This window comes from Chamaea fasciata, unplaced genomic scaffold (genome assembly GCF_029207755.1).
Source record: "Chamaea fasciata isolate MVZ Bird 193981 ecotype frontalis unplaced genomic scaffold, bChaFas1.0.hap1 SCAF_1, whole genome shotgun sequence".
In the NCBI taxonomy this organism is placed as follows: Eukaryota; Metazoa; Chordata; class Aves; order Passeriformes; family Sylviidae; genus Chamaea; species Chamaea fasciata.
In genome coordinates, this window is record NW_027094086.1 from 114346173 (window position 1) to 114371815 (window position 25643).

The following is a 25643-nucleotide window of genomic DNA, read 5'->3' on the forward strand; positions in this document are numbered from 1 at the left end:
ACACACACTGAGCTCTGGACTTCTTCACCAATCTTCACAAGACTCGTAATTGGAAACACAAGAGCTCCCTGCCCAAAAGAGGCAGCCTGGTACTGTCAGAGAGCAACTCAAGCTCCCCTAAACCTAATGCTTCATCTCCCAGCACCAACAACTTTCCTGTATCAGAAAAAAAAGCTCCTTGATGAAATTTCAGATGTGATGCTTTTTTGAGTGTCTTTTCCAAGTTGTGTCTCCACTAGAATCAAAACATACCATGTCACAGGTCACCTAGAAGTAGTACTATGGCAAGAAAAACATGGCATAGTCCTTGAATGAAGCACAGCTGTGGTGCAGTGAGGGATGCTGAACATGTGAGGTGCAGTAGTTCAGCATGTAAGGATATTCACTTACTGCTGATTTGTCCTCCTGGGCTGATGTCTCCTCTACTGGTGTCTCCACCTTACAAAACGGCTAAGACCTGTGCAGTGCCACTATCAGCCTTCTTGAGATATAGAAAAAACTTTCACGGATTCCCCAACATCTTTTACTTAACTTTTAGAAGTATAAAAAGTAGATTTCAATCCTTGCCACTGGAACATTCTCTAGAAGTACACAGTACATAAAATTACTGCACTTAGTAAGAGCATACATAGCTTGTGGGTCCTTTGAAATGTAAAACTCCCCATAAACTTCAGGACTTCCTGGCATTTTCCATTTCTTTCTGCCTCTCTTACATTGTATTACTATTTCCATGATGGAAACTGTAATCAGCTTGTTGGGAGTTAAAAACAAGGAGAGATGGGAGGAAGCAAAGGATTTGAAGCAGCGCCCATTGAACCAGGGCTAAGTGACAGCAGAAAACCTGTTAATGATGGAAACAGGAGGAGACAGAGCAGGTGAAAACAGTGTCCCTGGATCGACCAGTGTGTCAAGGAATGCTCCTTCAACCACTCAGTGATGTCTTCACCAAAACCACTTGCAAAGCAAATAGAGCTTAGCTCTCTGCCAGGACCTGGCACCCCTCAGCCATCTGCCAAATTGTGTGCGTGCCCGCTGCTGAAGGAGTGAGGTGGTATACAGCATTTCTAAAACACTTCCCTTTATCACCCAGTATCATTCAAATTAGTATCTCTGTGATGTTTTAATCTATCCTCACTGCTAAGTTTTCCTATTTAATTTCTGGCTTTTTTCCCCCCCAGGCTCTCAAGTTTTATGGTAAAGAGTTTCCCAGGTTCAAATACATCAAATTCTGCCTCCAAGAAAATACTGACAGTGGAGCATAAACCTCCTTAATATAGGAAGAAAAAAAGCTAAATTGCAAAATGCACATTATCTGCCAGTAATCCTTCTTCCCCCAAGTTTAAAGACAGCAAATGTTTAAAAATACAATGCATTGAAAATGATACAAATGTAATACACTTTGTTAGTCTGTTATTTTCAATGGTTTGTAAAGTCTTCCCTCAGAGGATTGGACTTTAACCATTCATTAACTTGAAGCTGATTGCTTTGTCCTGCAAAGGGGAAGAACATGGATTTCTCAGATGTAACCAAATTTCCTAACAGAAACAAAAACAACCTGATGAAATTCAGCTACGAAAACAATCTATCATACCCTAAACAGAAGTGTAAATAAACTAAATTACAAAATTAGCTCCTTCACCGAAGTCTAACTTTATGGAGAGTTTTAAAATTAACATTTCACATGAAAAGAAAGAAAGACAGAAAGAAAGAAAGAAAGAAAGACAGAAAGAAAGAAAGAAAGACAGAAAGAAAGAAAGACAGAAAGACAGAAAGACAGAAAGACAGAAAGAAAGAAAGAAAGAAAAGAAAGAGAAAGAAAGAGAAAGAAAGAGAAAGAAAGAAAAGTAGGTCAGCATGTTTCCCCAGCATGTCTTTCTGACTCCATTAAAACTGTCCGTCAGATGACTAACCATGCCTGTAATCCAACTAAAAGCATGTTTGCTTTCTGTTGCACTTTTTGCCACAGGAAAGGAAGAATTCCACTTAGCTTTTACTCTGAAATTCAGGTAAGTGTCTCCAAAGTCAGACAATTTCCTCACATTTACTTACCAAATCTGTTTATATCAACAACAAGCAACTGGTTATGGATGCCTGGCACTGCGAAACGATCCCACAGCTCATTAAATGCTGATCAGCCACAGATACCGCCTGTAGGGCTTTAAGCTACAACTTGTAGAAGTCAGGTTTCAGAGCTGCTGTCTGATTGACAGACTTTTCATGAGACCTAGATTTAAACATTTAAGAGCTTTCAGAAACAGGCAGGCAAGCAAACAAGTACTGGAGGAAAATAAGATGGGGCAAAACCATTTCTGTTCATTTTGGGCTAGAGGACATTAAAATTCTAACGCCTTATGATCTTTCTTTTTCCTTTTATAGAATTGGCAGCTGAGTGTTATTTAAGTTTGGATAGAAAGGGTGTTATTTCTACTCCTTGTACACCATCTACTTTAAAAAATCCTTTACACTTTCCACATGAGCACTGAAGGACGGGAAATTAACTGTTCTGATGTATTTTAAAATAAGCATGTGATACAAAGTCAAACTAAAAACAAATCGAGGCTATTTTTAGAGCACAGTCCTAGGGCCAGCATCCCAGCAGGAGGAGCTGCAACGTGTCAGCCGGCTTATCACAGGCACGGCAATGGAAAACTCCCTCTGCTCTAACAATTCATCTAGCGGATGAAAGCGAGCTGTGAGAGGCTGACAGCAGCAGAGGGAAATCCATGGCCTCATCTACTTATGGAGAGATCTTCCTAAAGCGCCTTTGAGCGCTTACTGGTTTCCGAGTGCCTGCTTTCCATCTTCCACACCATCAGCACGGGAGCAGCTCTCCGCAGAGAGGCCAGAAAGACAACAACCTTGCTTCCTTGCCTTTTGCACCTACCCTGTGCAAGACCATGTCCAGTAAAGTGATCACCAGGAAAACAAAAGTTTGCAGATATAAACCGGCAGGAAGACATACACATTCTCACATTGGTTTCTTCTGAGGGGATGGAACCAAATAAGCCTCTCCTTTGATAGAGAGTCCTTCAGGAACACTCGGGTTGCTGCAGTTCAGACTTCCCAGAACTCTTGGGAACAATCTACTGCATTTCTCATGAACCTTGGCTACTGTAGATAACATTTTCAGGTTGGCCTGACAACCAAATAAGCCATGTTTAGCTTCAAGGCCCAGAACACTGGCAATTTGCTCGTTCCCAGACTGATATTTATCTCATTGACATTTCTCCATCCTTTGGATTCAACATCCCAAAATTAAAAAAAAAAAAAAAAAAAATCAGGGAAAAAAAAAAAAGAGCATTCAAAGGGAGAAAAAAGATACCAGAGAAAACACATGGGCCAGTATAGAAAGCACAAGCCACATGGCACAAGGGCAATTAGAAAGAGAGATGCAAAGATGCCCCGCGTCCCCAAACAACAAAATGATCCGAATGCGGAATACGAAGCAGTGAACTGAGTGCATAAAAGAAGAATGGAAGCTCTGAGACAAAGCTTTTGAGGTCATGGGATTGGGGTCTCAGCAGTTATGTCCGCATGACAAAGCAAATGTGGCTTCAGCATCATTCTTAGGAGTGCAAGGACTGGGTAGTGACTGGCTACCTCCAGATTTCCCATCTGCTCTTACAGCAGCATTGCCCAGCACAGGACAAGGCAGAAAGGACAACCCAGATTTTTCCTTTGCCATGAAAGCAGCTGGGATACTAAACTGAAGAAGAGGCAAAGGTAACCTGCAATGGCAACACAAATGCATAAAGCCAATGTCTTTACATGTACAATTTGGAATAATGCTATAAACCAAAGTGGGGGATGAGAATTAACAGAAAAAGCCCAGGAAAAGGACAGGATCTATGTTGAGAAGTGATTTTGTAAGAGATATCTGCCCAAAATACCTTTTACTGGGAAACTGATGAAGAAGAAAGCATCTGATGATTCCTAAAACATCCCAAAGGTGTAAAATGAAAAATATGAAAATTAGACTTGTGTCTACGCCAATTGTTCTCAAGGAAGAGCCCAATCACCAGAGAAGGATCTCCATAGAAGGTGGCATATGGCAGGACTGCCACAGAAATCTGAGCTGCAAGCACCAACAGACACACCATGGGCTCCTTTAAAATAAGAATGGGTTCAGCAAGGCCTCAGGACTCTGCTAGAGCACTGAACAGTAGCAAGCACTTCTCTGGAGTGTGCTGAAGGTCTAAGCAGAAATTAGACTCTGTGTGCATTATGCTTTTCCCTGGATCTAGTTATCTTAAGTTTCACCTGTGATGAAAGAAAAGTTGTACGAGGACTCTGTGCCACTCAGTTGAGTATCTTCCACACGACAAGACTGAGAGCCATTCAGAAAGTCCTTTCCTAAAGCACTTCTCTTTTAGAGCGTGGTTGCGTACTGCAGTATAAATGATTAGTGTAATAACTTCAGAAGTGTCACAAATTTAATAGAACACCTTGTTAAGCAAAAATGTAAGAAAGGCACACATTTACAGTCGTCGAGGACTAGGATTGATGGATGCAGACAAAGGCTGCAGAGAGCACATGAGCCCTGGTAACTTCTGCCAGGATCTGTGTTGTCATAGAGACAGCAGAGAGCGTTGAAAAGTTCACCACGGTAGCTATACCTTAGTGAATAAGTCTTGATGTAACTTCCAGCTGAGGACATGTAATCAATCTCTGTATGAGCTTATTGAAGGAATTCCCTTTATGCTTACTCAGTCCTCAAGAGCCCAAAATGAGGGAAAATATTTTAAAATATATACTTTACTACTCTTGAAGATAAGCCAAGCACTTCTTTTGGACTGAGAGAGTAGGGATGGTAGTGGCAGGAAGATAACTATTTCTTTTGAAAAAGAAATTATGTAAAACATGAAAAACTTGATAAGGATATTCAATTTTAAAAAACCCCAAACACTAGCACCAACCGAAAGAAAAAGCATGGAAATAGTAATTCTAGAGCAGCCTGGCAAGTTTGGCCACATGCAGCAGTTTCTCCCCCTTACCCCAGACATTTTCCATGCAAAGGTGGATGCAGCCCTGGCATCTCACTGCTGCTCCTCTCCTGTTGGGTTCAATCACCTCATCCCCTTTTACACTGCAAAACACAGGACTTTTCCCTGCTCTCTCTTCCCTCTCCATGCCTTTCTCCTGGCATCTCCCTCTGCAGTGGCATTTGACCCCTAGTTTACCTTCCTCAGGGCAGCAGCAGCACCCTGTGACCTTTCTCAGGTCCCTGCTTCGGGCTCTGTCCCACCACTTGGGAGGTACAGGACACTGCAGCCCACAACACGCAGTGCAGAAACAGTGCCAGGGGTTGTTTAGTGGCTGAGGTCTTCAATTCTTAGCTTACACAATTATGGGGTTTCTATGCAAGGAAGGGGGGAAAAAAATTTGCAGTACAAGCTGCGCTGCAGTTTAAAGTTACAGCTATTTGCATAATGCCTGAAAGGCAAGGAATAGAAGAAAAAGAGAACATTAGGACGCTATTCTTACTTTTCCCTAACATTTTAGGATATAAAGATCAGACTAATTACCAGACAGTCTTGAGTTGAGCAGGGTTCACTAATCACACTCTGCTTGAGGAATTAGGAGAGAATTTACTTAGCCACATCATGAAAGGTGCCAATAAATTGTTCAGCTGGAGAGTTAACATAATAAAAAAAATCATTTTTTATGTTATTTTCTTTAGCAGTTTATTAATTGCTGCCTGAAATACTTTTCTGAAACACAACGAGCTGCAAATGAATTCATGGGCTATTAATCTGCTGTACATGGCACTGGAGGGAAAGCTCATTAGGTGAGTTGATGCAATTACTGCTATTACATAACCATCTTCACAGAACATAGAGTAAATTATGGATAATAACATTCAATCTAAGTTGCTCCTTTAAACATTAAAGCTGGCAAGTGAAAGCTATGCAAAATCAGGGGTAAAGGCTAAAACACAAGAGGCAGACCCCAAAAGGAGAAAGGAAAAGCAGATCAGCTTCTTTGAAGACAAAAAAACGATGTGAAAAGCAAGAGATGTTTGTTTAACCATGAGAAACAATGCACAACAAGTAGAACCCAGTTCTCTACAAGAGAATTTTAATTGTATGTAGATAATTTTCAGGCACCCAGCATAACAAAGTGTGCATTATCCCTGGCAGAGCACAGGCTGACACTAGAGCACTGTGGTTTTTGTTGCAGGAAGACTCTTCCCCATTAGCTTTGCTCTCATCTTAAAAAAACTCCCCATCAGTGATATTGAGAATTTGGCATTAACTTTTTAAAGTTCCAAATTTTCAGCCTGAAAAAAAAAATACAAGTTTTTCCATCTGATCAGCAACTGACAAAAATCTCCAAAACAATCCATCCTTAAAATCAAAATGAAAAATATGTTATGTCTATGACTTGGGCATAGCTTCCCCACTATTTATACTCTCCAATTCTTAATTTAATTGGTATTTTCACAGTTTACATCTTTCTACTTTCAAAGCACAAAGGGACTCCCAGCCCTTGTGAAAAGACATAATTTTCACCTCTCAAGATAGGAAAGACAGAATAATCAGCTTGTAGGGTTTACAGAGAGGAATTAGTCCCAGAACAGAATTCAGGGGTTTGTGATTTCCACTCTGATATTTAGGTCCTGCCTCTCGAGAAAGCAAGTTAACAGGCAAGGCAACTACTCTGGAATTTTTGAAAAAGCCCCCAGCTACTGAGTGGTATTTAAGCATCCAGTTGAAAATCTAGCCTGTAGCAAAGCAGAAACAATTCCTAAATCCGGTGCTTCCTGCTGGCTAAAAAGAATAAAATAACTCCAGTTCAGTTCTGACTAACATCTAAATAAAGATTGCATGTATTCTAATGAATTCACTTTAAAATTACATCAGTGAAATCTGCACGAACTTCTCAAATGCAACTATGCAGACTAGCCCTCCACTTAGCCACTCACTGAGGGTGGAATCATGCTTCATTAAGGAGTCTGAAAAAAAAAAAGAGAAATAAAAAGTACAAACATGACAGTTCCTCAAGTTGATGTTTCCTGCTTTGCCAATTTCAACCAGAATGAAAATAAGTAAATCCATTCATTCCATTGTTCAGTAGCAGAATGTAATGCTATTTTCCAAGAAGCATGAACATTTAAATATTATAAGGCTCAAGTCTGTGACAAAGAGTAACAGACATTTCTGGGCAAGTTAAAAAAAACCAAACAAACAAAAAACAAAACCAACAAATACAGAGCACAGAAACCAGATTCTCTCCTCTTCATGATAATTTCCCTGCATTCCCTCCCTCTCTCCCTCTCTCCAGAGGGGTTAATTGTAAGCAGATTTGCAAATCTGAACATTGCTTCAGTGCACTGAAGTAATCTGGAACAATTCCGTGCCTTTATAAACATAATTTCGCTCTATTAGAGCTCACTGCAGACAAGGTTTATGCCACGATAAAGAGGGCTTCTCTGCGTCACAGCCCGGTGCGTGGGCTGGGTTGTATGTGAGGGGACCCCAAAGATCATCAATTACAGTGACAGTCCCTGCAGCCTGCACAGTTTATGACGAACGATGGAAGCTAAAGAGCTGCTGGATTTAGCTGGGCAGCTGTGGCAGAAGGGATCTCCATTTTCTTCCCCCTTATACCCTACAAAAAATTCCAGTTTAGGTTCTCTATATGAGCAGGCTTCACCTTACAAAGTGACTGCTGCAGCATCCCGCTTGAAAGAGCCCTTTCTTGTCGGAGAGCCCTGCCCAGCCTCCTGCGTGCTGCCTTAATCGCAGGAGGCAGCGCGGTCCGTGTGACCCCCGGCAGCTCGGCAGCACCGCGGGGCCGCATCCCGGCTACAGCGAGCGGCCAGCGGGCACCTGGGGGCACGCCGGGGACGGCGCTTCGACAGCGGCGCGGAGATCACGTAATAGAAGGGCAAAGGTTAGTTTCCTAAGGCTCTCCATCACAGAATGAGCCACTGTCAGCCTTAAGTAGCCTTCCCACTTCGGCAGCAGCAGAAAAAAAAAAAAAAAAAAAAAAGGATCCTGTGTGATCACCGGTTGTCTCTAGGTGGTAATTAAAAACACCGAACAGACTGGGAGGCTACGAAGGACAGAAGTCGTTTGCAGTGGGGTCCAGAGCCTCAGCTGCACCTACGCTCCCCTAAGCACTCCTACATGAGCTGGGGTGGGGCGGCCATATAACAATCCCCAAAGCCGCTGCAGCGCTGGTGCAGGGACTGGCTCCAGGCCCTCAACCGGGAGCTGCAGCTCAAGTTTCGGGGACAAAGCTCTGGACTTTCTGAAGGAAGGGCATCTGATTAAAGACAGCAGGGTTTTATTTCAAGCTGTGTTTTGTCCTGTTGTCGGATGATAAGGTAGTCATCACTAAGTCGTTTCCCCTCACACTCTTTGTCTTGACTATCTGGAGCACAAACTTTTTGCAACAGGGCGTACACAATGAAAGAGGGTCCCTACACTAGTGGGATCCAGTTTCAGCAGGTCTTGCAGATATTATCACAAGGCAAATAGCTTCACTCCTGCCCTGGAGGTAGTGTAGTTATTGACCTCTCTTGATCAGATCTGGGGAGTAAAATGGGGTCGAAGATAGCTTTTTTTTTTTTTTTTTCCCCCTCTACACGAACAAAACAACCTATAAAGAAATGCAAATTTGGTGCATTCCTTCATCATGTCACTTCATTCTCTGAAACAAGATAAAAGCACACAAGAAATGCTCAGTATCTCTTCTCTTTCAAACACTGTACCCCTATTCTTAAACCCCTACTTATCACACTGGCTATGCACCCAGTTCCCATCTGTCCTCTGATGTTTGTGAGGAGCGCTCATTAAGCTCACAGGGAGCTGCATATGCAGGTACTTTTGCATGCCCTTTAAAGACAGAACAAATAAACACAGAACTGTAGGTTTTAAGCACAGATTACTCTGTATACTGAAAACCAGCATCTACTCCTCCTCAGCTCCTGGGAACAGACCTTGGGGTTCCTATTGGAAGGTGGCATCGTGATTACTTTCCCCATCTGGGGCTGGTTTGAGCATTGTAGGCTTGTTTCCCTGTGAGATTTCTCTGATACTTTTTTCTGTCCTTTGTTCATGGCTTTCACATTACAAGATAACAGAATTGTAAGAAGACAAAAAAAAAAAAAAAAAGTGAATAATGCACTGGGGGAAAAAGAAAAACCTCTATCTGGTAAGAAAAAGCCGAATGACAGATGTGCCTTTGTTTACATAAACTTCTAAAGAAATGGAGTTGAAACCTAGAGATATGTATGAAAGAAGGTCAGATAAGAAAATAGTTTCTCAAATCTCTTAAGAGATGAAAAGCTCCTGTTTATGAAGGGATAATACAGAATCACTTCAGACTTAGTTCTTAAACCCAGAAGACAAGACACACTGCATTCAAACTGATGACATTTAAAATAATTTCTCTGTTCCCAAGCAAATGCCTTCTACAGAAATGCAGCCAGAGGACATCCCTCACTTCTCTCCAGGATCCTCTGTTCCCCCTCCAACCTGTTATCCCTCTTTCGGTGCCTGTAGAATTTTGAGATAAAGGCAACTGCCAAGGGGAAATTTCACTCAGTTCACCCCAGGAAACAGGCAGAGCAAAACCTTAATTCCTGCTGGCAAAGCTCCAGCTACCCTATGGGAGAAAACAATCCATCACCTAAAAGGCAGTAAGTCTTTACAGTTTATCCAAAGTAACTTTGGTTAACATGTTAGAAATAGTGCTCATACTTCCAAAACCTACTCCAATGTGACGTTACAGCATTTAATAAGATTACTATTTCACGTCAGCAATAAAGTCCTTAGGAATTCAAGACCAACAAGCCCTCAGGTGAGGAAAGTACTTCTTCTTCTCTTCCAAACTGCATCATACTTTTTTTAATCAAAGAAAAAAAAGCTTTATGTGCACAGGTATATATGCAGTGAAATAGCTATCAGTAAAATCCTCCTCATTCAGTCTTATATCTTCACATTGAGTCTACCCTCTCCTTTACTCCCAGCATGGTCTCCACTCCAACAGATCTATACCTAAATATAGATAAGGGCACTTCAGGCACACAAGAAAACTAGAAAACCCAACACAGACAATGAAATTGTGGAAATCCTAAGACCTCCTCCCTCATTAGCTTGAAATTTTCCAATAACCACAACTTCACATTCCCATGAAAAGGAGCTGGAAACACAGCACAATGGTCCTAAGGATGTAACTGGTTCTTTCTCCATTTCTCAACACTCTTTCTCTGAGAGGAAAGAGAGGGTGGGAGAGAGAAATGGGATGCAGTGCGGAGGGACTAATGTAACTTTAGGACCTCTAACTCCTGACCAAGTACAGAGAAGGGAACTACTGGGATGTCCCACACAATTCAGGGATGTAAAATGCTGAAGATGAGAACCGGTTTAAATCACAGTTCAGATATGAGTGCCTCATCATTGTCAATTTTTCTTTACCTGTGATCTTTAACTCTCTCCAAGGAACACTTGTGGGTGAATTAAAGTTAAGAACTGGTGTTGGGCAATTTTCCCTCCTCTCTTATGCACACACTGCAAATTTCTGTAGTGGTTATTACCGGAATTGACCTACTGACACCAGGAACATCGCTGATAGAAGTAAAACCCCTCAACAATCGAACGGATCACTACACCAGAGACTTTTTTGCTACTGCAATCAATCCAATCAAAAATAAGAAAGTTTAAGAAGCATTAACCCATGGGATCTGAGAAAGGCTTTTTTAGCTATATTTTCAGTCTTGATAGGGATATCAATAAACTGGAAAAACATATTTCTACATAAATATTTTAAAATGTTAATTTAAAGTGCAAACCAGAGATTTCTAGAAAAGAAGGGAGAGGAAAATCCTTTGGGGTTTTGGTGTGCTTTGCATAGTCAGGTTTACTGGCTTTGCAGGTTTAGAGAAGAGCATTTGCCAGCTGATTTCACCTTTCAGAGAGGGTCCAGGCAGTAAGAGCACACAGCTTTTAGGCTCCAGAGTTAAGGACTCAGAAGTTGGAAAATACAGGTCTAAAGCTGTGTACCTGTACCTGTAAATACAGGTCTAAAGTTGTGTACACAAGCTGTGTACCTTTCCCTCCACACGAACACAGATACTGGCTTCAATCACATAATTGCATAATAATTTTTTTTCCCCTTAGGACTGCCACATATATGTGTAATATGACAAACAATGAATTGTTTCTAAGACAACTTACATTCTTTGGACATTCCCACTTCAAAGCACTTCTGTAGTCTGCAGTACTGGCAGCGATTTCTGGTAACTTTATTGATAACACAGTTTTTATCTCTGTGACATGTGTAAACCATGTTCTTCTGGATACTCCTGCGGAAAAAGCCCTGGAATCAAGAAAAAAAGAAATCAAGTAAGCTTCTGAGCTTTCCATGAACCTTAGAGACAGGCACAAATGTTGCTTTAAAATAACAAAATAAATTCAAAGTGATGGCTGGAGTATGGCATCTTTAAAGACTCAGTCCTACTATAATTTAGTACTGTTTGTTGCAACATAAGACTCATCTCTTAAATAAAAACTAATTATCTAATGCAACTTAAGGCCAAAATAAACAAAGCTAGAACTAGTAAGAGCATTCAGGAAATGAAGTCCTAGATTTTACAAAAAAGCTCAACTAAAAATGGTTTGAGCTTATGAATGTAAGTAATGAGTTGGGTAAACAACAGCCTTCCTAATAGATCCACTTGGAAGTCAGACATTCATCCAATAACAAATAGACTCTCTCAGCCTGAAGGTGCCATCTATTTTTGTTACTGCAGAGATTCTCTAGTTTGAAGGGTGCACCGCAAAAAAGAAATAATTTGCAACCCAGGTCTCTTAACTGCTGAGACTCCTACAGCAATTAATGAGGCTTCTGCAGGTGGAAGAGTTCCAGTATCAGGTTATTGAGTTGTGAACTTGTAAGAGTTGCCAATTACAGCATTTTTTTTCTTACTCAGATACAGCTGTGAAAATAATCAAGTAATTACAATGATCTTGAACAGAAATTTAAAAACGTAGAGGTCTGGTTTGTGCTTAAGGAACACCATTTGACTGAACTCCGCCTTTGACAAGTGAAAAAGAGAAAAATAGCCTTAAATGGTAAGGTTAGGTGGCACAGAAAAGAGGCAAAACCCAAGTTCATTTCTTTATCTGCACTAAACCCCAAGCTTTAGATAAAATCATGTAATAATGGAGAAAATAAAGAGGATTACTTTAAGCATTTTAGAGCTCAACCCACAGATATTCAGAGAAAGTATTTCTACAACAGACATTTGGAAATTTGACAGCACTATTTAACCTTCTCACTCAGATTTTGAAAATCGTTTCAGCAAGCACCAGGGTCAAATTTCAGTCAACATCACAGCATTATGAAAGAATAGTTAGCAATTTAATGTTTGTTGGAGGGCTTGAGAGGTTAAAACTCTTCAACCAGCCACATGTTTACACCCTACAGGGAAGCTGTAAACTTGATGCCGCAGACGATAGCTCTGTGCCCACAATGCATTTGTCTGAAGATGCAATCATGGTGAGCTATAAAATCGGCTCTCCTCGAAGCGCCCGCCGAGATATGGGAGCAGTTCAAAAGACAAAACTCCCATCGTTCAGAGCTGACTGAGAGACTTTCTGGCTGTGTGATCAGGGAGTGGTAGGGCAGGCAGTAAGGGCTGGTCATAAATTCCTTGCACAACCAGCGTGCTATAGATGCTAATGTTATGAAAATACCTCAGATTCACTCAGAACTGAAAAATGCCTCCTTAATCACGTAACCCCTGGCAAAAGTTTTCTGCAGCTCTTGCACAGGCAAGCCTCATCCTGAGGTTAGCTCCTCTGATATAGGATATATTTAATACTACCATCAAACAGGTAAATAAAAACCCTCCACATCTTTTCCTTAAGCTACTGGACACAGAAGAATAATTTAAAGCTATTTATTTGGATAATTTAAACCTTTCAAGTTATCAATAAACACTGGTATTTTATATTCTACACTTCTAATCATTACCACTGCTTGAATTGTTGCAATGGCAAGTATGGCAAGTATATGTACATTTGTTTACTTGCCAAAAAGAAAAGTTATGGCAATATTCACTCCTTTCTTGCTTTGATATTCCCCTGTGATGCCCAGCTCTGGGGTAATAGCTGATGTGGCTGCCAACAGCAGTGAGGCATCTATGGCATCTATTTTGGTTTCATTCAATAGGCAGAAAATGTGAGCTGGGCTGTTTCAAGGGTCTCTCTACGGCTTATTTGGTCATCACTTTCTAGCTGGAAAGATGCAGGACAAGACAAAACTGGTAACTTCTATGGCAGCCATGCCAGCCTAATCCAGTGCTGCTGCAGGTGATTTAACCACCACTGGCATTATTCTCCTATCACCAGCCTGATAGGGCAAGAAACAAAACAGCCCAAATGCACAAGTAACCCAATACTGGGAAAAGAATAAACAGTCTTCTCCAAATACATCTGTCCTTCACCAAAATATAACCAGTAGCTAATGGTACCTACTGATCAGTTGTTCTGATATATAGCCGCAGGGTGTGCATCCTTATAAAGTCAGGGGTTAATTACAGCCCATCAGGAAGGAAAGCAGAGGAGGCTGCCTCAGTCCTTACCAGACAAAGCTGACCACACAGTGCAACTGAAAAATGTGATCCATCTGCAGACAGCAAGTATAAAGCATTCATGAACTCATTACTAATAAAAAAGGCTTAAGAAGAACAAATTTGGAAATAGCAGATCTCCAGGTCGAAATGAAGACAGTTTCCTCATCAGCCTAACCTCCCCAGGCAATGTCCTCCACAGAGTGAAAGATATAGAGGATACTAACTGTGAAAGCTTTGACTGCTGTTTGGCAAATTACTTTTTAACACCTGTATTTTATTTTCTTCCTGGATTTACTCATGGAATATAAATAAAAATTAACTTGTTTACACAAAATATTCAGGTGAAAAGAAGGTGTAATGTGGTCTTGGTCAAAGCTAAGGACATGGTTCTTAACAGTGTATTAGTGCCCACGCACAAGTATTATTCTTCAAGTCAGCATTGGGATACCCTTCCTTGTAAGATTTGTGACAAACTCATTTTAAAAGCTCAGCAATATATCATCAAAAGATTCAATTTTTAAATTTTCCTCAAAACAGGCACAAAGATTGTAATTATCTTTGCACACAAACCCCAAACCAAGCCGTCCTAGGGGGAGGGACAGGAGTTCATGCACTGGGGGTGAGGAGCATCATTTGCTGGGGGCTCAGTTTCCCCACCTGCCTCTAGAAGCCTGGTGCTGTGCAGCCACAAGTTATGGATGGCACTGCAAGCAGGGTCATGCTCAAAGACATTTCCTGAATCTGAGCTGAAAAAAACAGAATGTCCTGTCTTTGCAGGGATTTGGACCCTAACTGCAGCTCTGCAGCAAAAGAAAACTATGCAGGACATGGAGCAGGCAGAGCAGGTGCTTGCTGCCCAGTTAAACAGAAAAGCGCACTTAAACTCCTTCAAGGCTGGGTTCCAAACAGCACTGGTAAAATAACAGTGGCCTTTTCACTAAAAATACTGAAGTTAGAAACAAGCCTAAGTTTTCCTCCAAGTGATTTCTGTCAAATGACTCCCATCTGATCTTACAACCCCAACAGTTTCTTCAAAAACCAAGAAAATCCAAATGTGACCTGATGTTAAGAAGTTGTCAGAAACTTCAGAGACTGAAAACCACCACTGCTTATAAATTAATCGACCTCTAGTGCCTATGGGCTCTTGGAAAACAATATACTACCTACTGTAATACAGTCACCTTGAAATGAATTTGTTTGGCTGAATATTTACATGAGCCATTTTTTATGCAAATATTTTAGCATCCCGTCCAAATTAACACCCTGTGATAGGAGATGAGACACTCCAGTGCCAAAAACAATCACAAATGATTCTTTGTCATTTAAAAAGGCTTATGAATATAAAAAAAATCCCATTCTGTGAGACATAAAGCATTACTGTCATACATAATTGTTTTTGATAGCACCTACAAAGTACTTGAATTTAAAGTAGAGGAAGCTACTGAAGGCCTATCAGAAACAGTGATTTACTCCGATATTCCTTTTATCCACAACTTTTGAAAGGAACATGGATCTTGTGTTTTTATTTTAGAGAAGACAAAGCTTTGTGGAAATCACACTTTTGAATTAATTCTGCTTTCCTGAGCTGCTTTTATCAGCATCCCTTACACAGAACATTTTGGACAAACATTTCAATTTTTAATCTCATCTTTTCTGCGTATCATGCCACGCTCCTCCCAGGCCCACCAATCTTGTTATCTTAATGGATGACAGATAGAGTATCACTCTGACCATGCCACATTAGGCATCCTCATTTACCGAGTGCAAGGAAAAAATGCTGAGTATAAATTATTCAGAAATCTATTGTATCAGCGTGTGTTCCCTGAGCATCCACCAGTGGCAGAGCAGACAGATTATTTTTCACTTTTAATTGTGTTGATATCTTATCTGCTGCACCGAAAGCAGAGAGTGACATGTGAAACCATATGTATCAAGCAGCAAACAAACCTGGCTTCCTAGGTCTATTGCATAGAAGTAAATAATCTATTTAGTCAATCCAACCTCAACACAATACTGAAGAAACCACCACATCCCATTAACCACTTACTTTTGCAGCAGTTGCCTGTGAATGAGTTTAAACTTTGAGAGCTTAGCACAGAAGAGAGCGCCCACAGAGAGTATTAACTATTTCAGTAATATTTTGGAAGTCGTTATACCACTGGATATCTGAATACAAAGGACCTCATTAAGGAGGAGCCTTCACGATAAGGTGAAGTGTTCGAACTTAAGAAGTCTTATGGATTTGTTAGCATGAACTGCTACCCTTATATATTTGATAGGGAATCTATACAACGCCCTCTCCTTCACTGTTCAGTTGATTTTGGTAAGGCAGATGATTTAGAGCTCAAGTTATGCACATGCATGAAGAGACGGATCGTTTGATCACAACAATGTCTTAAAAATATTCTGCCAGCACAGGGCATGCCAGGTCTTATTTGTAGGCATAGTGGGATTACAGGCAGAAAACTTGCACTGCAAGCTAGGGACAGGGTAATCAGCAGAGAAGGGCTATTGCAAGCTCAATCTGTTTGAACAGCGTGCTCGGTTCATCTGGTTCAGCTTTGATTACCCCCAAATACAGGCAGCCAGCTATGACTCCTGCAGATTTAGAGGCCATTCTTTGGTAAATTTGCAAAATAAACTTCTGAGTGAAGCATATTGCTTCTTTATCGTAAAAGAAACAAAGAAGTAGGAAGGACTTTTGCATGGTGCAGTTTATCAATCATTTATAAACTCTGACTGAGCTCTGAGAGGAAAGATAAGTCCCAGTAACAACTGAAAAGAAAATCCAGCCTACCACACACCTGAAATCTCTGCCCTTAGCTTTATTCTGAAATAGGAGCTGGGCAATTATGTGCACTTTTTAACAAAAGAAGTGTTTGTGATGCATGGCCTCTTTTCAATCTCTCTATTTTAATCATTTAAGTTATACTCTATCCTTGCTAACCCTGTAAACCCTTGCTAACCTTGTATTTAGAGAAGGTAAAGCTCCCATTCCTGCTCTCTCTGGAGCATCAACAGACATTTAAGGTATCTCTCAGTGATGGGATCTGCACAAAACTGCTTTGTTCTGTGACCAGGGAATTGCCCAGTTACCTGCATGAACTAAATGTAGTTTGCAGTATTTTTAACAACTAGTGGCAGAAGTCACAGAAAAAAACAACCCTGCCTCACCAAATCCTGGTAGGTTCAACAGTCAAGCTAGGGCAAGGACACACAGTTTTTAGTTGTAAACCAGGAATATTTACTCTGGGAGGCCTTGGTAACATGCAAACCTGCAAGTGGAGTTGCATAGAAAGGCTTACAAAAGACCTACAACCCAGCATATGCTGTTTGGTGGTACCACACAGACAAAACCCACTGCAAAATGGATACAACCAGAACAGGAGACCCCACAAGTAAAGAAAGCTACCAAAGCAGCTATCTAAAAGGAAGCCCAAATGAGCTTATTCCCAGTTGCACAGCACTTTTCCAGGATGTCTGCACTGTCTATCACACTTTGGAAGTCACGGCTTGCAGAATAAACAAATTAATCGTCTGACATTGTGGCTGGAAACCACCGCTGGCACAAAATGGAAGCAGCTACAACAATAAGTAAAGGAAGGCTCGCTGCCAGAAAGGAGGGAAATTGTGCTGATGATGTATGTCAGGGCAGGACAGGAAGATCTTTGCAAAAACAAATTTTAAGAGCTGGTAGAGAGCACCTAGAAATGCCAGCCAGCCAGTGGTGGGGAAGGAGCTCAGCACCAGCCTCCCCTGGGAAGGGCTCTGGCTTTGTCTCTCATTGCTGGTATTTGCAGCTCGCCATCCACACTTCTGCTTGTCTAGCCATTCATTCTGCAGATGAAGAGCAGCCCTAAGACTCTAAGGCCAAAGAAACCTAAATTTGCTCTTGATACCAGTGTGGCAGTGATTTTCCTTCTTTTTAATCGACAGAATCAAAACCCAATAAAAATAAGCAGCTGTCATCCCACATCGTGCATATGGAGATACAGACCTGTGGGTTTAAGAGCAACCCACTATGGGGAAAAAGGGTCTATTATCTTTTCATTGTTGCTACACAAATGGAAAACTTTGAAATATCTCAGGGTTTTCTCATTTCTTAAAAAGAGAAAAGGGCCCAAAGGACATGGATGAACAGATGACGAGCATGTCACTCCTCTCTAAGCTACCACAGTGGGGATACTCATCTGCAACTACAAAAAAATCACCAGCAAAGACAGAGCAGGCCATGTTTGATAAATCCTAATAGTTTCTACAGCGAAAAAGATCGTGTGGGCTTCACAGGGCAAAACCAAAAAATTCTAATAACAGAGCTTGAAGAAAATTATTCATGGGGCTAGTAATGCCAATTAGCCATTAGCCCCTGCTGAGGCTGGAAAAAGCCACCATTTTTTTATTGTGTCCCTTGCCAAAACATCTTCTGATTCCACAAACCTTGGTCTAATGTAAAAAACATTCTTTAAATCATCAAAACATTGACTACTTTTTTTTCTGGGGAGTTTGAAACACTTCTGCTGGCCAGCTGGCAGAGAGGCAGCTACCAACAAAACAGGGGAGATGTGTTCCCTCAGCTGCAAATCTGCAACAACCGGTTTCTTCCAGCAAGGGTACCAAAGCATCCCTAGGACTACGCACGTATTTTTCCACAATTGCGATTTTCACTGAACTCCTGACCTTTTTAGCAAACATGTCAAAGTCTCCAGACAGAACAGTCATCACCTTGAAACAATATGTGAGGGGAAAGAACGGCTGAGATTTTCTGCTTCTCCACTTCAGTGATTTAAATGGAGAGGAAGGCACTGGTATGTGCTTCCATCTGCTTTTTTCAAATTAAGAAAAAAAAAAAGGAGATGGAATGTATATAATTAAAAAGTTACAGTTAACTTCCTTTCAGTCATGTCTGTAGGATGATTTTTGGCCTGCTATGAAACTCCAGATGGGAAGAGTAATGAATATAATTTAATACAAATAACAGGAGATCAAAGAAGCACTTTTCTGAGTTATTTCACACAGTTTAATGGAGAACTCAGGAATGAACTATTGCATTTTGCTGTTGTTTTATACTTTTCTTTATGCAAATCAATTCCCTTTAACCTAATTTGTGAAGGATCAGACCTATAACCCAATAAAACCATAAAATGTCACTAGGATGGTTGTACTACTGGCTAGCACTTATCCAAAAGGCTGTATGTTGCTAACTGCTCATCGTTTTTTTCCTCTCTTCCCCTCCAGTGCCTCAGGATTTATACCACCAATTAAGACAATAATGAGTGCCCCAGGTTGACCTCCCAGGAGCAAGAATTAATTAAGCACAGTATTTCTTCGTAAAGAATGACACTTTTCCAAACCATTTATGTAGCTTCCCTCCTGCATGGAAGCACAGTATCACAGAAGACTTTCCAAATTGCTATCCCGCAATTGTATGACTGATTTTGGTTTACGCTCATAATTCATGTCTTTGTTTTTATCCACTGGGTTTTCGGATGGCTGGAGTGGGGGGACCATCTTCCATGGACAGTGTCACAATTTTACTGGGACACACATCGGGTTTGTTTTTTTTTTTTTTTTTGCACAGAGCTACAATGGAAAGACACTAAACAACAGCTACTCTAACAAAGTAGTGGACCTCTTAGTGAAAACAAACAAAAAATCTCCACCAAGCTATGCCCCTGCAGTGACATGCAGATTCCTGCAGCAGGCAGGACAAGGAAAAGACTCTCGTTAGCTATGCAATTACCATGCTGCAAATACTTGTAGCAGTCTTTCAAATTAACCTCTCCATTTAGTTGCTTGGCAGAGATGGAAACATGTGAAGAGGAAAGGGCAAGCTCAAACACAAACCTACATGGGAGAAAGAAGGTGTGTGTGTGCTCCAAGGAAATTTCCTGCACAGGCAGGCTTTGTGTCCTCCTCCTTTTCCACTCCCAGCCTTCCCCACAAAGGCTTGTAGAGTTCCCGCACATATTTGGCAGCAGAGTTATTTATCAAAAGAGGCACAGGGACTTTATTTAATTGTCAGCCAGTACAAAAATCCCTGCATTTCTGCACCATCTGAAATTTATAGCGGCACTAGTTTCTTTCCCGCTATCAGCAACCGAATGTTTAGAGCTCAGCTGAAATAATAATGCAAACTATGCCACAAATATTTATATATGCCTGCAAGCTGGCTGAGGCACAATTCCCCTCACGCTAGCAGAGAGATCTGCAGTTTGCGCACACAGCCAGCTGTTCCCTGCTCTCGCCCCAGCTGACATGGAGCCAATGCAGCAGCCCAGCCTGAGCCTGGCTGGCTGGGTGGGTGCCTGTGGGTGCTGGCAAAGAGCTGGCTTTGGCCATGCCACAGCATGCCCCCTGCTTACCTTCAACACCCAGCATGTTTCTATGCTTTGTCTGACCTGGGACGAGTTTTAAAACATGCCTGATCCACAGCAAAGAAGTTTGTGAGGAGGGATGAAGTGACGTATGAAAACAATGCAGAAAGCAACTTAAAAATACTCAGAAGAAATAGCATGGACATAAACACGCCAAAATAAACCAGATGTCTTGAGGATTATGCTTCCTGGTACAGTTTTCAGGCATCTATCTGAATGACTCATCAACACACGTTCACTATCTCCCCATAAATTTTTTTCTGCTCTTAGTTTTGACAGTTGACATCTAAACAAATATGTTGTACCAGATCTCTTGAAATCTGGCAAGTAATATCTTGTACTTACTGCTTTAAGCTGCACTCTCATTCCCCTGTGTTCAGCAACAAAGAAACTCTGCTAATATAGAACTATCCACTAAAATCCTTTAAAGCCTAGAGTTTAGTGAAATTTGGATGCCTGGAGACTAGAAAACAGAGTTCACGTAAACACCCAGAAATATGCAAGTCTGGCTCTCTAGTACTGGCAGTAGTCAAGGAAAATTACCTTTCCACACTGCAGCTGAAACTCATTATCAAAGGCGACAGCAGAGGGATGAGTTGGAGCTGGACCAGCTTGGAAAACCCACCATTTCTAAGAGTGAGATGGTGACCATGTCCCCCTGCCCAGTTTCCGCACACAGTCAGAGCACCCACAGTCAAAAGGATCTGGACAACATGGGAAAGCAGGCTGAAAAAGTGGATGAAATACAGTCTGTGCCAGTGCAAGGGATTAGCAACTGCAGAAACAGAGCCAGAGGAATCAACTGACTGGTTCCTCCAAGCAATAAAGACTTTTAGGGTAACACTGATCAGAGTGTTTGCATCTTGTTGCAAACCCCAACACAAATCACACTAAGATGCTGAAAAAGCATTGCAGCTTTTAGGACAAATGCAGTGCTGCATCCACCTTGCCAGGTGGATCATTCAGCCATGCTGTGGGGTAAGCAAGGGAGAGTCTCAGACTGGGCAACTCTGACGACAAGAAAACATGACCTTTCAGAGATGAGTGAATGAACTGGAGCTGATTAATCTAACACAGGAAAATCTTAGCAAGATGTTTTCCTGTTTTCTCCTTCCCCTGCCAGACTTCAATCAATGGCCAAATTCAAGCACAGAGCTCATATAATCACAAGACGATCATTCTTTCAGTTTACGAAAATCACATGGACTTAGGGTAAGATAAAAGGTCTTTTTAGTTAGTTCATCCATTTGGTTCCTGGATGCTGTGCTTGCATCTCTTCTGTTTACCTAACACTCCCTTTTCTTTCCTTTAAAAAAAAATGTAGTTTTCACTTGTGTAACAACCACTGTGCATTAGTATCAACAAATGTGGACAGGGCAAGACCATTTGCAGCAGCATCTGAGAAATGCCTTGATCCCCTGATCCAAAAAACTTGTAAAAAATGTTTGTGCTCATTCATTTAAAAAATGATGGGTTGCAGTTCTCTCTCTATTACATGCTCTGCTTAAATATTGCTAAATCTGGAGCACTGCCACTTTTTTGGACCAGCAGAAAACATGTAAAGATCACGGCGCACAAGCAAAGGACCTAATAATTTGCATAAATATTTATCACAGGTGCACAGGGCTCCAAGCAAGGCAAGCACTCCAGAGACAGGGAAGACATCTCTCCTGTTTGGAAGATTCATCTGGAGAGCAGCCAGCAAGGACACTCGCAGGAGGAGTGAACAGTAGCCCACTGGAGTGGTTACACCACAGCTATAAATCTCTGCTTTCCCTGTTAAGCGCCTGGGAGGAGGGAGAGGGAACTGGCCACAGCTGACAGTAATGGGTCCCATTAAATTGTCGCTTTTAAAGAGACTCTAAAATGAGAACAAACTTGCTTCATAAGCATTTGATCAGTTTGCCTGACGCCAGGCAATGGCAGACCCTGCTCATGTGCAGTGGCTGGGGGTGCTGGTTCTCCCCTCCAGCACTGGGTTCTGAATAGCTGGAGTGAAATCACTGCATTTACAGCCAACCAAATCTACATTTTTGGCACTGCTTACAACTGTGTCTCACCTTATAATTTATGTATCCATTATTCTAGACAGGGGATCCAGAAACAATATACTTTTTCCCTCTAAAATATAAGTATTATGATCCAGTTTTTATTGCATAGTAACTTTTCCCACTGAAATATATTAAATGAGAAATTTTAAGCATGGCCACATGAAATCATAAGGGAGTTTATATACAAAAATGTTTTTCTACTTCTCAGCTGTCTCCTGAGTTGAGCTGTGGAAACTGTGGGGGCTCCTGCTTATTATCAAAAAGAAGAACAATTTATGAGTGCGGACTCTGAATATTTGGCAAACCAGCTGCAGCAGCACACCACTTAAACAGTTTCCATGCCAACATACCAAAAGTACCAATTACAGAACTGGGTACATGACTTATTTAACACTACAAATTTTCATAACTGGAGTACTGAGATGTACAGGTGTCACACCTAGATGTGTCCCCTGTATATGGGAAGTTCCACTGAAATAATAAGAATAAAAAGAAACAGGAAGAAGAACACAACATGTATGTAATTTACATGATTCTCAGGAGACAAGGTATCCATATTTCAAGACTCCGGTACAATCTGGATACAAAGAGGGAAAGACAGGCACACAGCTGTAATCTCAATTTTGCCATTTTCTGCTCTTTTGAATGGGTACTCAAAAGTAAAAGAAATTTTTTTTAGTAAGGCATTTGTTTTGCTTTACAGGGTGAAGAAAAAGAAGAATGTATATAATAAACAAATTGAATAAAGAATCTCTAAAGCTGACTTCATTGGAAATACTGAAGCTTGGAAAATTACATCCAGTTGTCTTTTCTGCTACAGCACAGACAAAGACCAGCTCCACAAATCTGAACAGCTCTGGGATCCATGGTGGAAATTCAATTGCACTCCATTTCCAGAAGAATCTAAAGCAAATACCCCTCTAGGAAATTTTCTCAAAGGAACTCTTCATTCGGGATTAGAAAGAACCTGTTTCCATTATCAGGTCAGTCAGTAAGTGGAGATGGCGATGGAAGGCGACTTTCCAAGGACTAAGTATTTTTGCAAATTGGGAAGCTGACCATTTACAAACTGGTTGATGGTTTACAATATCCAGATATTATAGATATGTGTATCTTTCAAAGTAAATTTCAAAATTGTAGCAAACAAAGAGCACCTGGATATCTACTTAATAAGTAAGTGCAAACAGAATTAGATAATGATTAACTCCATTTTCTACCATTACGAAACCCCTTAATTTTGGATTTACTTCTCTAAGATGTGCCAATCAGAAAGTCTTTAGGTACTTGCTAAGAAAAATTCAAACTACAATTTGAAAAGATGCCTAAAGCAAGAATAGCGGTGACCTCAACCATCTCACCAGTACCCAAAATCACACTCAGCCAGAACTACTCTTGGCAAACTATTCTAATCTTTTTTCCAACAGGAAAAACATTTAATTTTCTTAACATAAGAAAGTGCACTTTCTTATGGGATGCAGCAAGCTATCCTAAATCTAAATTCAACAAATCAATTGTATATCCTTCTCCGTCAACTTCTCATTAAACAGACTTTTTTTTTTAAGTTCCAGAGCTAGAAAATGAAAGCCAGTTTATTGTAATTTTATACATTTGTAATTGTGTAAATATGGCATACTAAAAAAAAAAAAGAAAAAAAAAAGGCTAGCACTGTTATCAGAACATCTCAGAGTATTTAATTTCTGAGATGTTTGCTCTGATATCCCTCTTTCCTTATTTGCTGGATTACATCTGCAAACAGTACTTTTAAAGATCATATTCTAAAATCTTGTGTTAAATATAGAGGAAAGCTGCATTTTTTCCTACACTTGTACAATTTGCAGAGTGTGCACAGAACAGCCTGTACTCTGCAACTATAATTAAAAGCCACATGTGGTCCTTACACTAATGGAGAGGTATGAAATAGATTGACAAGACGAGAACAAAATAAAAGGTTTTACCCGCTTTCTAGTGAAGAAAATTGAAAAAGTAAAACCTGTCAGAACCTATGACAGGAAAATAAAAACACACTCCACATTCCCTGCATGCAAACCAGGGGACCTCTCAGCAGGCAAGGTGCCAGCCTGAACTGCAGCCCACCTGCTTCTGGCATCTCTGGTTGGTACCTCATGGCATGATTTGCATAGACAGCACTTTTACACATGGATATAATTTACTTAATTCTGCTGAAGGTTTTGTAAACCACATACACATTACTGATCTGGTGAGAGCCCAAGCTCTCTCAGCCATTTGCTAATAAGCCACAACAGCTATGGGCAGGTGAAAGCTGGGTAGAAGTAAGACTCAACAATTTTAGTTTATTAATAATAGCAACAACAAAAAAAACCTGTAATTGTTACGGACTAGTTAGTTGCCAAAGGCCCTGAAAGGATATGCAAGGTCAGCAGGCATGAAGGCTACATTTATATTAGGAAATGCACTTGTGAATAAGTCACCAGCACTGTGGCTTACTGGCATATAATGGGAAAGTCCACATCTACCTTAGATAACTCCTACTGGCCTCTGAAACAGGACAGTTGTACCCAAACTGTCCACAGGAGATGCCTGCCTGCAGCAGGAACGCCACTTGCTACCAGAAACCTTCCAGGTACACAGCACGGCAAAGCCGTGTCCCAAAATGTGGCTGGTCACCAACACACCATAGTTCAAGAGTCAGACATTGCTATTCTTTTTTGAGAAAGTCTTCACTGATGGTATCAGGAATTTTATGAGAGAAGGGAGTGCAAAATTTAAGCTAAACAATTATACATCGTTATTTGACAGCTCATGGAAAATAAGAGAGTACTTTCCAGTTCCTGTTTCCACAGGATATCAGCCCTTATGCTCATAAATAAGTAGAGCAGCGGGGTTAGCACAGTTAGAAAGTTAATTTGGGATAATTTCTGTGCTTTTATAGTACCAGCATGGTTGCCAGAAAAAAATTACAGTAATCAGTAAAAAGCAACTATTCTCACAGCTTAAGATGAAACCCTGGTCTATGACAAGGCAACAGGCAGGGTAAGAGGAAAATTAGCTGTGGATGTAGGTGCTGTACCCTCACAGAGACACTGCTGCTCTCTGTCCATCTCTGCTCCAGAAGCCAGTGCAGAGGAGCAGCTGAGCTACAACCCACGACCTGGGTCCAAAGCATATTTGGCACACAACACAATTTACATTTTCGCTATCTGTCATGGTGAGCAAGTAATTTTATTGCTTCATTCATGGCATACACACAGCCCAGAGAGAGATTTGAATAAACCTGGTAAGAAAAAAAAAATTGTTCCTGATCCCACCTATTTTATCATGTTTGCTTGGTCTCAGAGTGCTTCCAACTAATATATCCTTCCTCATCTTAAAAAATTTTAAACAAATTCAGGATCTGTCAAAAGTTTGATCTTACAAACAAACAAACCAACAAACAAAAATAATTAAGAACTTACTGAACTAGATACCACTTTTTTCACAAGGCACCTTCCTGGGTTTGTTATTTGAAAAGCTAAAATTTCAAGGACGGCATTAAAACAATCAGGTCTTCTCTGATAGCACAAAATGAATAAAATTTCCAGGTTTTCAGTACCACATTTAAAGCAGTTGCAACTCATTTAGTGTCTTTCTGCATATGGCACTGCTTTCTTC

General features: G+C 40.8%; 1 protein-coding gene across 5 annotated transcripts in view; it reads right to left on the reverse strand.

Annotated features, from left to right (window-relative positions):
• The window catches only part of RARB (retinoic acid receptor beta), a 321133-nt gene that overhangs the window by 34471 nt on the left and 261019 nt on the right, over positions 1-25643 (reverse strand). For 4 of the 5 annotated variants that reach the window (XM_066194334.1, XM_066194325.1, XM_066194353.1 and 1 more), the window contains one exon: positions 11187-11328. In XM_066194334.1, the coding sequence (XP_066050431.1) occupies positions 11187-11328 (142 nt within the window). Of the gene's footprint in view, positions 1-11186; positions 11329-11824; positions 11849-25643 lie in introns of those variants that run through there. The other variant, XM_066194347.1, reaches the window with a different exon arrangement.